This window comes from Syzygium oleosum, unplaced genomic scaffold (genome assembly GCF_021117445.2).
Source record: "Syzygium oleosum isolate NSW1041296 unplaced genomic scaffold, Sole_v2.1 Sole_v2.29, whole genome shotgun sequence".
Lineage (NCBI taxonomy): Eukaryota > Viridiplantae > Streptophyta > Magnoliopsida > Myrtales > Myrtaceae > Syzygium > Syzygium oleosum.
In genome coordinates, this window is record NW_026607513.1 from 2,493,603 (window position 1) to 2,510,687 (window position 17,085).

Consider the following 17,085-nt stretch of genomic DNA (forward strand, 5'->3'; position numbering starts at 1 on the left):
CATCGACCAATTGCATTTAATTTAATGGTCTTCATCATCAATCTAACAACTTTCCGTTCCAACCATTTTACGTCTGCATCAAAAATTAAATCGTAAATGAGAATCCTTCGAGAACACGAGATTATGAAAAGCCAAAAGAACAACCAAGATGAATTGACAAATGTTCTTAGCCAGCACATAAACAAACAAAAAGAGACAAAATTAAGGAGATGGAATGGTTTTTTTTTTTGGTCGAAAAGGAGATGGAATGATTGGAATGGTGTATTATTCAGCCTTTCAGATGGATGACCTTTGCAAAGGGGATGTGGTCGGAGATCAGCTCGGAGTAACCAAAGCCGACTGAGAGTGGACTGGTCTGGTCGTCTACTTGTCTTTCGTTTTTTTACTTTCCCAAAATCAACTTCTCTCTCTCTCTCTCTCTCTCTCTCGGCATTCCTTCCTTGTGTGTTTCGACTCCTTGCCACGCTTACAATTTTCCGAGATGGAAAGGAATCACGCCAAGTATAGAGCGAATCCGAACCATTTCGGCCGACTTGCACTCACATGCGCACGCCAAAAACACACACGGATAGGCCAAGTTCCAAGGGCTTGACCTCGAAAGTTGGTAAACCACAGTGTACGGGGCCTTCTGCCCGAGACCTCCGCTACCGCCATAGACCGAGATATAATTCACGAAAGCTTATTACGAAGAAGGATCCGAGAAATGACAAGGTTGAGGAATTGAGACAATTGATGGTCTATTAAGTGTGCCAAGATCAACGAAGAGAATTATAGTAAATTCCTCAAGGAGCCACATCACCTATTTATTATGCACTCATTTCATCTTAATTAGTAAAATGCGCACTTGTTAAGACAACATATGTTCTTGACAGCTACATAAATCAAATATGATTAGACATGATTTGAGGATTCTTTGTTTGAGTGTTATTAAGTAAAGGATACTTATGTGATTTTTTAGGAGAGTCATAAAAAAGAAGGAAACCGACAATTTCTCTTGTTAATCATACATAATGCGACAATTTATTATTTATCAAATCGTTTGTAAAATCATCGAATTTTCTTCAAATAATGAAAAACACTCATTTGAGAAAGAGATAACAAATAAGTAACTAACTATAGATAAAATAGCAACGAAAATTGAAAAGTATGGAGAGAGAGAGAGAGAGAGAGAGAGAGAGAGAGAGAGAGAGTAATAAATAAATTATTTGTGTAAAAGAGCAATCAAAATAGAACAATAATAATATATGGATTCAGGTAAACCTATGAATTATGAAAGTTAATTGGGAGAATGATACAAATGATCCGTGAACTTTTATTCAATGTGCAATGTCGTCTTTGAGTTTTTAATTTGTTCAATGTGATTCTTGAATTATCAATAAATGTTTAATTTGATTCCCAAATTATATGAAAATATTTGACATCGGAAGGACTATTGTAATTGTGTATTTCATTAAGTGTTCGATCGATTGACTTTATAAATGATTAATTATTTTTTATTAGCAAAAAGTCTAACTAAAAAACTTAAGCTTATACATAAAGGGATATCGTGTGAATATAAAGATAATATAGGACCTATTATTGAACGATGTGAAATAATATTTTATTAATTATCGATTGTCAAATGAAGTAGTCTGGAATTTGTGGGATCACTATAATATTTGAAGATTGAACCCCAAAAAATTATACCGGGGTTAATTAAAAACCTAAATGGGTCGCATGTGGATGTTGTCGTATTTTGTGTCATTTAGCTTTGGATATCGCGGTTCTCCACGCGGAAGGTGGATTTGCTAAATTCGTAGTTCAAATTCTAAAATTATATTGTCTCCTTGTCCGTACTTCCAAATTTAAAAAAAAAGGATTTCTAAAGTTGATTGTCAGCTTGCGGGGGGAGGTCTTTTCTTCGATAATGTCAATTTGACTCTCGTCGACCGCTCAGTTTTCAATCTCTACTTTTTTCGTAAATATCTTGTGCAGATTCAGAACTGCTAAAATCCAAGAAAAAAAGAGGGACCGAGAGACTCCAGTCAAATTTGGCGATGGACTAGAATCACGTTTATATTTTCGAGGGATTAATACCACCAAAAACCTCAAATCGATACGCGTATTGATAATTTTACCTCAAACTTTTTTTTTATCACCAAAAATCTCAAATTGGTACACGCTTTTGACAATTTTACCCCAAACTTCTTTTTACCACCAAAAACCCCAAACTAGCACAATGTGACATTTTACTCCAATGGTAAACCAGTGACAAATTTACCCTAAACTATTTTTTGATTACGAAAAACCCCAAATCAGATAAGCGTGACAATTTTACCACGAACTAATAATTTTTAATATTATTTTTATTTTTCGAATTTTTTATTAATTTTTTTCTTTTTCTTTTCTTTTTTTTTCTTCATCTTCAACCTCGGCCGGTCGCCGGACGGCGATCGGCTAGAGGCGGAAGCCGGGAGGTCGGCCTCGCCGCGGGCGAGCTCGACCTCACCGCGTCGGCGAGAGCGCCCTCGCCCGCCCAGTGGGGCTCGCCGACGAGCGAGGGTAGTGCCCTCACCAGTATCCGGCAGGTCGACCTCACTGCGTCGGGCGAGGCCGTCCTCGCCCGACTCAGCGAGGGCTCGCCTCGTGGACGTCCTCGCCCCGTATTTCGTGTCGAGGGGTCGCCTCGGCTATCGCGGTTCTCCATCGCCCGGCGGCGGATTTGCCGAATCTCGTAGTTCAAATTCTAAAATTATATTGTCGGTCCTTGTCCGTAGGTTGAAGATTTGAAGAAAAAAAGAAAGAAAAACAAAAATTTAATAAAAATTCGAAAAATAAAAAATAATATTAAAATTTTAGCTTTTAGGGGTAAAATCTGTCACTTCGATAATGGCATTTTTTAGTGGTATGTTCAGTCGTAAAATTGTCGCAAATTATTGCCAGATTTGGGGTTTTTGTAGTATGTTTCGGGGTAAAATTATCTTGTGCAGATTCAGAACTGCTAAAATCCAAGAACAAAAGAGGGACCGAGAGACTCCAGTCAAATTTGGCGATGGACTAGAATCACGTTTATATTTTCAAGTCATCCTAAAGAGAAAAAGTCACGGAGGCATATTCATTACAAATTTCGCTCCTTTTTTTCTTTTTTGAGATATGTATACTAAAAGTCCTAAAACTTATCACAAAAATATAATTGAATCCTAATACTTACAAAATGGACAATCGAGTCTTAAAACTTGTCAAGTTGATTTAATCGAGTCCTAAAATTAACGCCGTCTAATTTACTAACGGAAAATGCTGATGTGGCCCTGATGTGTCTTATTTGATTACTTTTCTTGAGACACGTAGTGATGATGTGGCGTCCAACAAACGCCACGTCAGAAAAAATATATATTAAATTAGAAAAAAGTTATAAAAATTAAAAAAAAAAAAAGAAAAAAGAAAAAGAAGAAGAAGACCCCAACTAGCGACTGTAACGGTGGCCAAGCCCTTGCTGGTGGCCGCCGCCACAACTATTGAGAAGAGCCGGTGACCCTCGCCGGCCCCGAGCGAGCCCCCGGTGAGGGCCTACAGCCCCTGATCTAGGGGAGGGCACGATCCTCCCCCTAGATCTGAGCGACCGAGCTTTGGGAAGACCTAAGCAACCTTCGCCGACCTTTCCCGGCGACCGTGGCAGCGGCCACCGGTAGAGGTGGCAATATGGGTCAAAAACCCATTTATTAACTCATTTTTAGTGGGCCCAAGTTGAATATGTGTTACTTGAAATTTTGAAAACAGGTCAAAATGGATTTACAACATTAAAGCCCAAGTTTATATGAGTCAAATATGGATTGAATATGGGTTTGTTGTAAACCCATTGACAAATCCATATTCAACCCATATTTGACCCATTTAAGTTATTAACTTGTATCCTTATAGGCGAAATAGTTTAAGTGTCATTTAAAAAAAATTATTTTTTATTTTTTTTAAAAAAATCGAACTTTAAATTATTTTTTATTTTATTTTATCTTTTTCTTTTTTTTTATTTTGCCAGGCTTGTCCAGATCGGGGAGCTCGAGCTCGCGATATGGACGAGCCTCGAGCTTGAAGCTCGCCAGATTCCGGTGAGCTCGAGGCTCGTTCAACGAGCTCGAAAGCTCGCCAAGATGGATGAGCTGGAGCTCGCCGACCTCTGGCGAGCTCGAAGCTCGTCGAACGAGCTCCAGCTTGCGATTTGGACGAGCCTCGAGCTTGAAGCTCGCCAGATTTCTAGCGAGCTCGAGGCTCGTCCGACGAGCTCGAAGCTTGCCAATCTGGACTAGCTGGAGCTCGAGCTCGCCGAACGAGCTAGCCTGTAGCCAATCGCGTACCAAAGAAGAAGGAAAAATAAAAATAAAAAATAATAATTAAAAATTTTCATTTTTAAAAAAATAAAATGAAAAAAATAAAGATATTTAAAAATAAAAAAATATTTTTTTAAATTATAGAAATTGTTCACTTATTTTATATTGCATTGAAGCATTTTAGCAATATAAATAGTATAAGAAACAAGTTTTTTAAAATTGGATTTTAAAGTGTTTTAGAATACGGGTTAGGTTGGGTATAGGTAATGTATGAGTTGGGTTGGATATGAGTCATTAGATTTACACTACATGAATATGGGTCAAAACGGGTTAAATGAGTCAATATGGGTCGGACCATTTTCGACCCGACCTGATCCAAACCTGACCCAACCTGATCCACCGGTTTGACACCTCTAGCCACTGGCGAGGGCTTGGCCACCGCCACAACTGCGAGTTGGGGTCTTTTTCTCTTTTTTTTTTTAAAATTTTTTTTAAAAAAAATTTATAACTTTTTTCTAATTTAATATATAATTTTTAAATTTTTTCTGACGTGGTGTTTGTTTTTTTTTTTTTGTCCGAACGTGGTGCTTGTTAGGTGCAACATAATCGCCACGTGTCTCAAGAAAAGTAATAAAATAAGACACGTCAACGCCGCGTCAGCATTTTCCGTTAGTAAATTAGACGGTATTAACTTTATGACTCGATTGAACTATTTTGATAAGTTTTAGAACTCGATTACACCTTTTGCAAATTTTAGGACTCAATGGCACCTTTGTGATAAGTTTTAAGACTTCTAGTACACATATCCCTTCTTTTTTATTTTCCTAAAATCAATCTCTCTCTCTGTCGGCATCCCTTCGTTCCTCAAGGGCCCAGGTTCCCAATTCCCTTTCCTTGTGGGTCTCGACTCCCTACCTTGGTTGCAATCTTCCGAGATGGAAATGAATCACACCATGCAATATAGTTTATTTTTTTAGGAGTCAAATTCTGACATTTTTGACAAAGTCAATGCCTAATCTTCATGAAATACGAAGGAGACATTTTGGGATGAAAAATTTTAGTGTCAACAAGCATGAAAGACACCGATCTGAAGATTTGTTTTGCTGTTTTCCCTATAGTAGGAAGTCTGATAATACGGGCACAGGTGAATAGAGCAAAACCTCCAAAAACTACGCAAAGACCTCCAAATCGATTCAACGACCTAGGTTCAAGAAGTGAGTGAGCACTAGGACGTGATTTAAGGGTTGGCACAAGAAATGTGGTCCATTAAATGTGCGAAGATCAATGAGGAGAACCATTGCAAATTTGTAAAGGAGCCACATCACCTATTTATCGTACACTCATTTTATCTTAAGGAAAAGATTACAAATATCTTAGGGAAAAGATTACAAAAAACCCCAAACTATGTCACTTGTGACAAATTTACTCTTAACTTTTTTTGTGAAAATTTCCCAGCTATGCTTGAACTTGTGATATATTTACTATAATACTTTGGCCAATGGCGTTTTCTTTTTTTTTTTTTTTTTCCTTTCTTCTCTCTTCCCTCCACTTTGGCCATGGTGGAGGGAAGTCGCGAGAGCCACCCTCGCCGGCGTTGGGGTTGGGCGAGGCTACCCTCACCCGCCCGGGCGAGCGAGGCGGCCCTCGCCGGCTTCCCTCCGCCATGCTCGGCGGAAGGAATAGAGAAGAAAGGAAAAAAACCAAAAAAGGAAAAAGGCGAAAATGCCCTTGAACCAAAGTATTGTTGGGTAAATGTGTCATAAATGGTATAATTTGAGGTTTTCATGTCAAAAAAAGGAGTAAATTTGCAAATTCGTCAAGGAGCCACATCACCTATTTGTCGTACACTCATTTTATCTTAATTGGTAAAATGTCACGTGCATTGCACATGTTAAGACCACATGTGTTTTTGAAGATGTACATAAATCAAATTAGATTAAACACGATTTAAGGATTCTTCGTATGAATTTAAGTGTAATTAAATAAACCATTGATACTGACATTTTCTCATGTTAATCATACATAATGCGACAACTTATTATCTATCAATTTTTTTGTGAAATCAACGAATTTTCTCGGACATGAAATAACAATAACAAACAAACTCCAGATAAAATAGCGGTGAAAATTGAATAGTAACATATAGAGAGAGAGAGACTAATAAATAATTTATGCAAAAGAGCAATGAAAATAGAAAATTAATAATGCACATGGACCGAGGTAAATGTATGAATTGTCAAATTTGACTCCTTGGTACAATTGGGGCCTGCAAAGTGTTTTTACCTATGAAAAACCCAGCTTTGTTACATCTAATGTGAAAAATGATATAAACAGTTTTTGAATTTTGGCTCAAGATGTAGATAAAGTTGGCCCGGTATACGTGTGACAATTTTTTAGGAACTAATTTTTAATATTATTTTTTATTTTTCGAATTTTTTATTAATTTTTTATTTTTCTTTACCTTTTTTCCTTTCTCTTCAACCTCTGGACCAAAAGTTCGGGAACGACATTGAACAATTAAAAGTTCGGCCGGACTACATTGCACATTGAGTTAAAATTCGAGGCTCGCATTGAATAAATTATTGGTGAGGTATATTCGCCTTAGTCAAAATCGGCGAGTTTGAGCCTTTCGCTTATATAATTATATTGTAAGCGTCCAATAGCATTTGATGTGGCTTATTTTTCTCATCGACCAATAGCTTTTCATTTTATGGTCTTCGTCGTATAAAACTACGACTTTTTGTACCAATAACATTTGATTGGTTTTCGTACTATTTCCTCGACCCGTGAACGCAACCTCTTTCTCTATTAAGCACGTGAAGAACTTCTTCAGATCTGGATCAGAGAGAGAGAGAGAGAGAGAGAGTTCTGCTAAGGTGAGCAAACTACTGCTATGGTGAGCTCAAACGCAGGAACGCCATATGAATTTGAGTATGAAGTATTCCTGAGCTTTAGAGGACTCGATGCTTGTCTCACTCTACAGTAGCTTAATCGATGCTGGAATCAGAGTCTTCCGAGACGACGAAGACTTCCGTATCGGTAAAAGGATTGATGGATCACTTCTGCAGGCTATCAACAACTCCAGGATCTACATATCTATCTTCTCTTGGAATTACGCTTCAAGCCCATGGTGCCTCCATGAGCTCTCACAAATCATGGCAAACACCTTAAAATCGGAAGGTAACAAAGAAATTCTACCTATTTTTTACAATGTGGCACCTGACGATGTTAAGCTAAAGACTCTATTGTACGACGATACCTTGCAAAAATTGAATGAGAGGTTCGGGAAGGAGCAAGTAGATGCATGGAGAAAGGCTCTCACGGAGGTTGATGTGACAAAGGGGTGGGAAGTGCAGGACTACAATGAGTAAGCCAGCTGCTTTCAAAATGCTTGTTTTCCCCAATTTTCCTTAACACTTAAATCATAGATGTGGTAAAAACCTGTATGATTTAGGTGGGAATTTTATTATAGTAATACTAAACGATGAACCAACGCTACGTTTGTCAAAAAATGTGAAGCTGCATAACAAGGTCGTCTTACATAATGGGCGAAACATTGATATTAATAGCTAGGTAGCTAAATCAATATTTAATAATGCACATGGACCGAGGTAAATGTACGAATTGTCAAAGTTCACTCCTTGGGTTCCGCGCATGTCTTGCCAAAATCAGTGATCGTTTTCCACGTGGGCCTGCAACTGGATGCACGACAGTTAATATAAACATAAATATATAACGTTTGATTCCTTGGCTTCCGTGCATGGGGCCTGCAAAGGTGTGTACCTATGAACACGCCAGGTCCGTCATGTATAGTAGAAAAAAATGATACAAATAATTTTTAAATTTTGATTTAATATATAATATTATTTTTGAATTTTAAATTTATTTAATGTAATTTATGAACTTTAGCATAATAATCATTACGATTCTTGAGCTTTTAATTTATTTAATGTGATTATAAATTTTTGATATATATTTAATATAATTTCTAAACTTGAATTAATATAAGAATTATATTGAATATTTTAAATATAGTTTAGGAACTAAATTGAATATGGGCCAAAAAAATTCAAGAATGACATTAAACAAATTAAAAGTTTAGGGATTATATTATATATTAAATTAAAATTTAGAGATTATATTAAACAAATCAAAAATTCAAGAAGCATATTATACATTAAATTAAAATTCATAAACTGTTTATATCATTTTTCCCATATAATTATATTGTAAACGTCCAATAGCATTTGATGTGGCTTATTTTTCTCATCGACCAATAGCTTTTCATTTTATGGTCTTCGTCATATAAAAGTACGACTTTCTGTACCGATAGCATTTGATTGGTTTTCCTACTATTTCCTCTTGACCCGTAAACGCAGCAGCCTCTTTCTCTGTTAAGCACGTCAAGAACTTCTTCAGATCTGGATCAGAGAGAGAGAGATAGATCTGCTAAGGTGAGCAAACTACTGCTATGGCGAGCTCAGATGCAGGAACGCCATATGAATTTGAGTATCAAGTGTTCCTGAGCTACAGAGGACCCGACACTCGTACTGGAATCACCGACTACCTCTACACTTGCTTAGACGATGCTGGAATTAGAGTCTACCGAGACGACGAAGAGCTCCGTATGGGTGAAAGGATTGATGGATCACTTCTGCAGGCTATCGACAACTCCAGGATCTACATACCTATCTTCTCTCGGAATTACGCTTCGAGCTCATGGTACCTCCGTGAGCTCTCACAAATCGTGGCAAACACCTTAAAATCGGAAGGTAACAAAGAAATCCTACCTATTTTTTACGGCGTGGCACCTGACGATGTTGAGCTGAAGACTCCACTGTATGATGATGCCTTGCAAAAACTGAATGAGAGGTTCGGGAAGGAGCAAGTAGATGCATGGAGAAAGGCTCTCTCGGAGGTTGATGTGACAAAGGGGTGGGAAGCGCACGACTACACTGGGTAAGCCAGCTGCTTTCAAAATGCTTGTTTTCCCCAATTTTCCTTAACACTTAAATCATAGATGTAGTAAAAACCTGCATGATTTAGGTGGGAATTTTATTATAGTAATACTAAATGATGAACCAACGCTACGTTTGTCAAAAAATGTGAAGCTGCATAACAAGGTCGTCTTACATAATGGGCGAAACATTGATATTAATAGCTAGGTAGCTAAATCAATATTTGATCGTGGGCAGTGGGAGGAAAAAGAGTGGGATAATGAAATGCCATGCACGTTCCTATCTAATCAGCTAAGCTTTCGATACGTTAAACAATTCTCCTCTTGTATACACGATGTTCAACTTATATATTCGTCGCTTGAACATAAATCATAAAATGTCAATTACAAATGCATAGATATTTATACACCTATTTTGCATGAAAGTTGTTAACACAATCCCAACATTGCTAATCTCATGTTGGAATCAAGTCAAATTTCAGGTCATAACATGGCGCACGCGTTACTAAGTGCATAAAAAGTATGTTTTGGAGTAATATTAATATTAAGATGGACACTTAGAAGATCACTTCTGGATTGTTAAGCTCTTATTGTTTATTGGATTATTGTGTAGTCTATCCGATACTTGAATAAAATCACTTCTAGCTAGGTAATCTTGGTTTTGCATTTTTCCCCACTAAAATGGTTTTCCATTGTGGCAGCCTAGGCCAACCGATCAAATTGATAGTTAAGGAGGTTGTGAAAAAGCTACAGACAAGACATACATTGGTGATTGAACGTTTAGTTGGAATTGATGATCAGATACCGGCAATAATCAAACAATTAGACATCAACTCTGGTGATGTACGACTCATTAAAATCTATGGCATGGGGGGTATCGGTAAAACGACTCTCACCAAGGTCGTATTCAACCGACTCTCTTCTCATTTTGGAAAGAATTGTTGTTTTCTTGAAAATATTCGAGCGAAGTCGTCAAGAACTAATGGCATGGTTGAGTTGCAAAAAGAGTTATTAGCCAAAATTGGACATCCTGCACGAACAACAAACGTTGATGAAATTGATTATGGAGTGAAGATGACTGGAGAAGCACTTTCCAATGAGAAAGTCCTCATTGTGCTTGATGATGTTGATAACAGCGAACAAGTAGAGAAATTAGTTAGAAAGGGTACTTTGTGTTCAGGATCTAGAATATTGATTACAACTAAAGATAAAGATGTTTTGCGAAACAATAGCCCAAAGTATCAAATTCTAGATTATGAAATGAAGATGATGAGGTCTAATCATGCACTTAAGCTTTTCAGTTGGCACACATTCAATAGAGACTCTCCTTCAGATGATTACCATGTTCTTTCAAGGGAAATCATATCTACTACCGGGGGACTTCCGTTAGCTCTTGAAGTAATTGGTTCATTCCTCAATAAAAAAACGAAAGAACTATGGATAGAGACATTGTACAAGTTAAAAGAAGTACCTCACAAGGATGTTTTTGCAAGGTTACAGATTAGCTATGATGCCTTAACTGACAAGCAACAACAAATTTTCCTTGATATTGCATGCTTTCTTATTGGTGAGGATAAGACAAATGCAATTTACATGTGGAGAGACTGTGGACTTTTCGCAGATATTGGAGTTGATGTCCTCGTTTGCATATCTTTGGTAAAGATTGCAAAGAACAATACGTTTTGGATGCACGATCAACTTAGAGATCTTGGAAGGGAAATGGTTCGTCTAGAAAATCCAATGAATCCCGGAAAGCGGAGTAGGATATGGACTTCCTGGGAGGTCCTCGATGCAATAAGAACAAAGGAGGTAAGGCACTTCTAAAGAGAACCAATAGATAAAAATTCCTCTACACTGACTAAGGATGCTCTATGTTTGTCCTATTTTTTTATAATCCTTTTCCTCTTTGAATTAGAAATACTGATGTCACTCATTTCCTGTTCTCATTTGCAAATGAGCAGGAACGTTCAAGCACTATCTCTTGATTTACATGCACAAAGTTTCGACAATAACGTTGCTTTAAGTAAAGAGATTGGAAGGTTTGAACATTTAAGGTTCCTTAAATTACTTAGAGGAACCTTTGCAGGTGACTTAGCAAATTGTCTTCCCAACTTAAGATGGATTTCTTGGTATGTTCCTCCGCGAATGGGTGAATGGAGCAACATGTACCTAAAGAATGTTGCCGTTCTTGAATTTAACGGCGTTGACTTGTTAGATGATTCGAGATTACGAGACTTAATTGATGTGTGTAATATGCTCATTTCTATTATATTTTCTTTGAATGTAATATATGGCTGTTCATCCATTGACTGTTGCATTCATTTTGACAGAGGGCAAGAAAATTGAAAGTTCTCTCTCTTAAAAGTTGTCACAACATAATCAAAACACCAAATTTCTGTGGATGCCCAAATTTAGAGAGGCTTACTTTCGAAGATTGTTCCAATTTGAGGGGAATACACGGCTCTATTGGGACATTAGAGTATTTGATTGACCTGAAGATTGATATGTGTTTTTGTCTTGAAGATTTGCCTGAAGAAATTGGGGACCTAGTGAATCTGAAGCACTTCTTTGTACAGCGGTGTAAAGTGAAGAAACTACCAAAATCCATATGGAAGTTGAAATCACTACGTGGTATGCACTTCTCAAGTCGCTTAGTTTCAGAAGATTTATGGGAGTTACCTAGTGCTATTGGAATGCTTCGTAATCTGGAAGTGCTTCTAGTCAATAGTCTCAATTTAAAAGGTCAACTTCCTTCTGGGATCGGAAGTTTGCGCTTTCTAAGGAATTTAAATCTATCATATACTCATGTTAGTGAAATTCCAAAGACCATTAGGATGCTTCGTAGCTTGAAAAGATTAGAGTTGATGGCATGTCATAAAATTCAGGAGTTGCCGACGCTCCCAACAAGTTTAACCCATCTACAAGTGCCATCTGCATCATTGAAAGCAGTCTAGAATCTCTCAAACTTGACTAATTTGGTTGAGTTGGATCTAATGATAGTGGAGAAGGAGGAGATAAACTCTGTCTCGATGAGTTATAGTGGATTGAGAGGTTATCCAAACTAACTAAATTGAGCTTGGGACTTCACAATGTCTCCACTCCTGCTGAGCGGGCTTCCCTTCCTTTGCTAAACCAACTTGCTTTGTTTGGATTGGACTTGCAAACCTTTTCACAACTATCCTTGTTTCTGCCAAAGTTGTGCCTTGATAATTTCTAATTCAATTATGTCACTCTCTCTGAAGTCGATCAATTTGTCATGTTTAGTGGTCTCTCAGTCTCCAATGCAAGAATTTCAACTCAATGGGCTTCAACTTCCACATGTGAGGGAGTTGCTTGTGGAAAGGTGTGTTCCCCTCCAGAGATTCAGGCTATCAAGCACGAGGAAGTTGAAAGATGTCCAGGTGAGATATTGTCCAAAGCAAGTTGAGATCCATTTCTCTTGGGTGTTCGAATCACTGGAGTTATTGTCTTTTGAATTGTGCAAGTCCTTCGAAAGGCTGGTTTATGTGGGGAAAGCAGCACATGATAATAATGAGTCTGCTAATGAGTTGATTAGTTGAAAGGAGACCAATCCTTCCGTCGGGTCTTAAATAAGTTGCAGATTCTCACGCTATTGAAAGCAGAGTATGTCGGAATCATGGGAACACTTCAACGTTTGGAAATGTCATTATGTGCAAAGTCTTGCTGGTTTGTCAAACTTAAGAACCTCAGGTCTTTTAATACGTGACAGCGATGCGCTACGGGTTGTCAAGGCCTTGATGAGCTAGAGTTTTTAGATATTTTACAAGTTCATGAATGCAGATCGTTGGAAAGGTTGATGTATGAAGCACCAAATTACCAAATCATTGCCATATACGTATCTCGGGTTGCAGGAAAGACTTTTGGGGCTCCCTCGACTCTTTCAAGCACCATAAGGTGAGTCTGACTGAACCACCCCCTTCTTCGTATAGTTAACATTTGATTAACCGAGAAGATAGATTTGGGATTACAGTTTACTATTGTTATCGGATCAATAAAGACGTCATCGACAACAATAATGCATTCAAATTGATGTCACTTGTTCTGACACTGATGTAAATTTTGGCATATCTAAAAGTATTATTTTTCCAATTGCGTTTTCTCATTATCCTTTTCTCGTTTCCTACTTCCTTTTTTCCTTCTTCCTTTCCTTTCCGTCCATGAGAAAGTTTCAAAATTTAGATAAGCTAGGGGACAAGGTAAGTTGGTATCAAAATAAGTGGAAGAACTTCATTAATCCAGAAGAAAAGTCATCATTCAGTTTCTTACTATTCAACAAGGGTCGTTCATCTTCGTTCTTCATCATTTACTAGGAAGGAACTCCACTTTTCTTAAGTGCTTCAAGCTCATTCTAAGGATTCATCGTTTCCCGAGCACATAATTATAGTTTAAAGCGGAGTACGTTGTTTTGCCGTGCCCTGGCGGGTGCCGGAAACTCATTATCTCGGTCTATTGGTTTGGTTTGGATAGCCCGGATGCGAGGCTTGGTGACGTTGCTTAGTTTCTCCGAATCACGTGTTTGTCCTTCATGGTCTTAGTGTGAAACTGGTCTCATATTGTTGGCTCCCCAGGATCGGGACCCCCATTTTTCTGGCCGAGTGATTGGATAGCTATATATGTTCATATTGATATCTATGTCATTATTTAATGCCCCAAGTGTTATGAATAGTTTTTGATGCTGTCTCTAAGTATAAGGTAATTTATATATTCATCTTCATGCCATAAAGTGTCTCATTGACTTTGGTTATCTGTTGGTCTGGTTTTTCCAGCCTTGTAAGGGTGAATTTTGGCTTCATTGAAGTGCCTTTTCAATCATCCTTGCTTGTATGTTAGTCTAGTTATGTTGTCATCATTATTCTATATTGTTTTCCCGTCGTATTAAAGCATTTCGTATGATTTTCCTTTTCGGATGTGGAGGTGGTACGCCTCCCTACCTCTTTGACATCATTTAATCCTTTGTACAAGCCCCGAGCCAACTCTCACGGGTCCTCATGGCTCGGGGATGCGTCGGGATGAGTTTTGAATGTTTTAATGTCATTATAAAGTCCAAAGAAGGTGTACACGCCCGCTGTTCACGCTGGTAGGCGTGCTGGACAGGGGCGACTTCGCGTGCTTTTGATTTCATCTTGTGTCCTCGTTGCGTCCCAGGTTGGCCACTATTGGCCCTTATGACCCCGTGGACGCGTCGGGATTGCCCGGGGCTATTTTAGAGCCATTTGTGCACTCAAAAGAGAGGTTAGCGCCCGCTGTCCAGGTTGAGTACTGGCTGGAAAGCGGGCCTTTAACTGGTCCCAGGCCCCTTTTTGCAAGTTAGCATCATTTCCGTGTCGTTTTGCATGCTCATAACATCTTTAATTCAAGTTCTAGCCTTGTATTTAGTTAATTGCTCATTTGTACGTATTTAGCTTAGTTTAGGTCCTGAATTATGTTCGTCATTAAAAAAAAAGAGAAAAGGTTGAAAAATATTTTTAAAAAAATGCATTTAAACAAAAATTGCATCGTAGGACTTGTTTTAATATAGTTTAGTTTCATTCTAGTTACTCTAATATTTTGTCGTCATCTACTAGTTTAGGAAATGTGCATTCCTTTGTCTCGGATGGACTCCACTTCAAGCTCACTCACGGCTTCTCTCTCTCTCTCTCTCTCTCTCTCTCTCTCTCTCTCTCTCTCTCTCTCTCTCTCTAGGTTACGGCAAAAGAGCAAGAGGAAGAAGTAGAAAATGAAGCTCTCAAGTTCTCTCTATCTCACTCCATGGAAGTCACGGCCGAATGAAGGGAGGAGATGAAGTGGAGTGTCCGACCCCTACACACTCTTCCTTTTGTCCCTTTTTATAGAGCCACGGTTGAACCTACTGCTTTGCCTCTCTTTCCCTTGCAATTTTCACATTTTTTGTTTCTGGTTTTCCTCTGCAATTTGAAGCAGGTCTGACTAGCTCATTTCCCTTTTGGATGATCTCTTCTAGCTGTTGAACTGCTTCAGCTTTTTCTTGTACATCTCTTTCGCGATCCTCCCGAAGCAGTTTTGATGCACGTCGGGGATAGGTTTAGGGGCAATGTCAAGCGGGGATAAGCGGCCCTCATATTCGAGATACTCTTCCCTCATTCGGCGTGAGTCCCGAGACTCTTACCTCGTGTGATGTTGGAAAGTTCTTTTGATTTGATTTATCTATGAATTCTATCCTATCTTGAAATCGCTACTAGCCTAGTTATCTAAATAGTGCCTATTTTGATACCTTAACTCGATTGTGTATTAACTAGGTGTCTCGTATGATCTTTGCCAAATTACGAGTCCTAATGTCCTTTTTCACTAAATGCCCGTGTGAGATTGTTCATTTGATCTTGATCCTAGAGTGAATTCAACTAGACAAATGAAAATAAACGAATGACAACATGAAAGCGATGTCAAGAAATCAAAACAACACATTCAAGTAATAAAAGACAAGTAAAAATAAAGTGCGGAAAGTAACCCAATACAAGTCATACAAAAAAAATATTACATGTTTTTGTTTTAAACCATGGGACATGATCTTCATGAGCTTGACCCGTACAAGTCGGGCAAAGAATATACAAGGCCTTATTATTAATCCCTGAGACATGACCAAGTGAGCTTATTCTTAGCATCAAAATCAAAGTCTAATGTCGAAAATAATGTCTACTGGAATTATCAAGATCACTTAGGCCGCACATCCCATCAAACCCTATGTGTCCGCAACTCAGTAGCTAAAAGTGGAGAAAATGACATCACAAATGTCATAACTTTTATACGGCGATCACTTTAGTGTCATAACTTTTTTTTTCGACTACTCGAACGCTATAACTTATGTGCGGTGCTCACTTGAGTGCCATAACTTTTTTTTTCGATCACTAAAGTGCCATATAATTTTTCAATCGATTATTTAAATGCCATAACTTTTTAAAAACGTTCATCATAAGTGCTATGCCATATCGAATTTTCGGCAATTGAGTGAATGTCTTTAAAAAAAATTGGTATTTAAGTGATCGATTGAAAGTTATGACGATTAAGTGAACGTTTTTTTAGAAATAATGACATTTAAGAGGTCGAAAAAAAAAAGTTATAACACTCGAGTAAGCGTCATGCGAAAGTTATGGTACTTATGGTGTCTTTATATCCTAAAACTAAAATTGAGTCTTTATGACTCGGTGATAGAATCCGGATCATACGGACGGTATTTGATGGGCAGAGCATACTGTCACTGGTTCTCTTCTATTGTGATCCTAAGTCGAAGCTAACCTAAAATATTACTACTTTATTTGAAGAGTATGGATTGAGGCAAATGTATGAACTATCAAAGTTTGACTCCTTGGGTTCCGCGCATGTCATGCCACAATCACCGTTCATTCGACCGTTTGCATATGGGGCCTGCAACTGGATGCACGACAGTTGAAATAAAGGACAAATATATAACGTTCGATTCCTTGGCTTCCGCGCATGTGGCCTGCAAAGGCGTGCACCTTTTAACAAAGCCAGCTTTGTTATATACAAATATATTGTAAACGATCTCGGGATCTAGATATGAGAGAGAGGTAAATATATTGTAAAAATCAAAGATGTGGCTTATTTTTCTCATCGACCAATAGCTTTTCATTTTATTGTCTTCGTCGTAAAATATTACGACTTTCTGTCTCAACCATTTTCTCATCGACCAATAGCATTTGATTGGTTTCCTACTATTTTCTCAACAGCATGTAGTACTTTTTTATTAGACAAGAAACAAGAGGTTCCGTGGCCGGTGCAGTACCGGTTCTACCTGGACCGGGTCTCCGGTAGAACTGACTGCGCAGATGTTAA

General features: G+C 38.1%; 2 protein-coding genes and 1 pseudogene across 2 annotated transcripts in view; all 3 read left to right on the forward strand.

Moving 5' to 3' along the window:
* Window positions 1-15,468, forward strand: part of LOC115677816 (disease resistance protein L6-like) — a 39,860-nt pseudogene extending 24,392 nt beyond the window's left edge.
* The window catches only part of LOC115677940 (uncharacterized), a 66,907-nt gene that overhangs the window by 6,817 nt on the left and 43,005 nt on the right, over window positions 1-17,085 (forward strand). The window lies entirely within an intron of this gene.
* LOC130135236 (disease resistance protein L6-like) lies at window positions 8,642-9,464 on the forward strand. The gene has a single exon (XM_056303842.1). The coding sequence runs from the start codon at window positions 8,773-8,775 to the stop codon at window positions 9,262-9,264; it is 492 nt and encodes a 163-aa protein (XP_056159817.1). The 5' UTR covers window positions 8,642-8,772; the 3' UTR covers window positions 9,265-9,464.

Bases quoted from the DNA above. Each gene is read 5' to 3' on its own strand.
- LOC130135236 (XM_056303842.1), top strand. From the start codon at position 8,773: ATGGCGAGCTCAGATGCAGGAACGCCATATGAATTTGAGTATCAAGTG.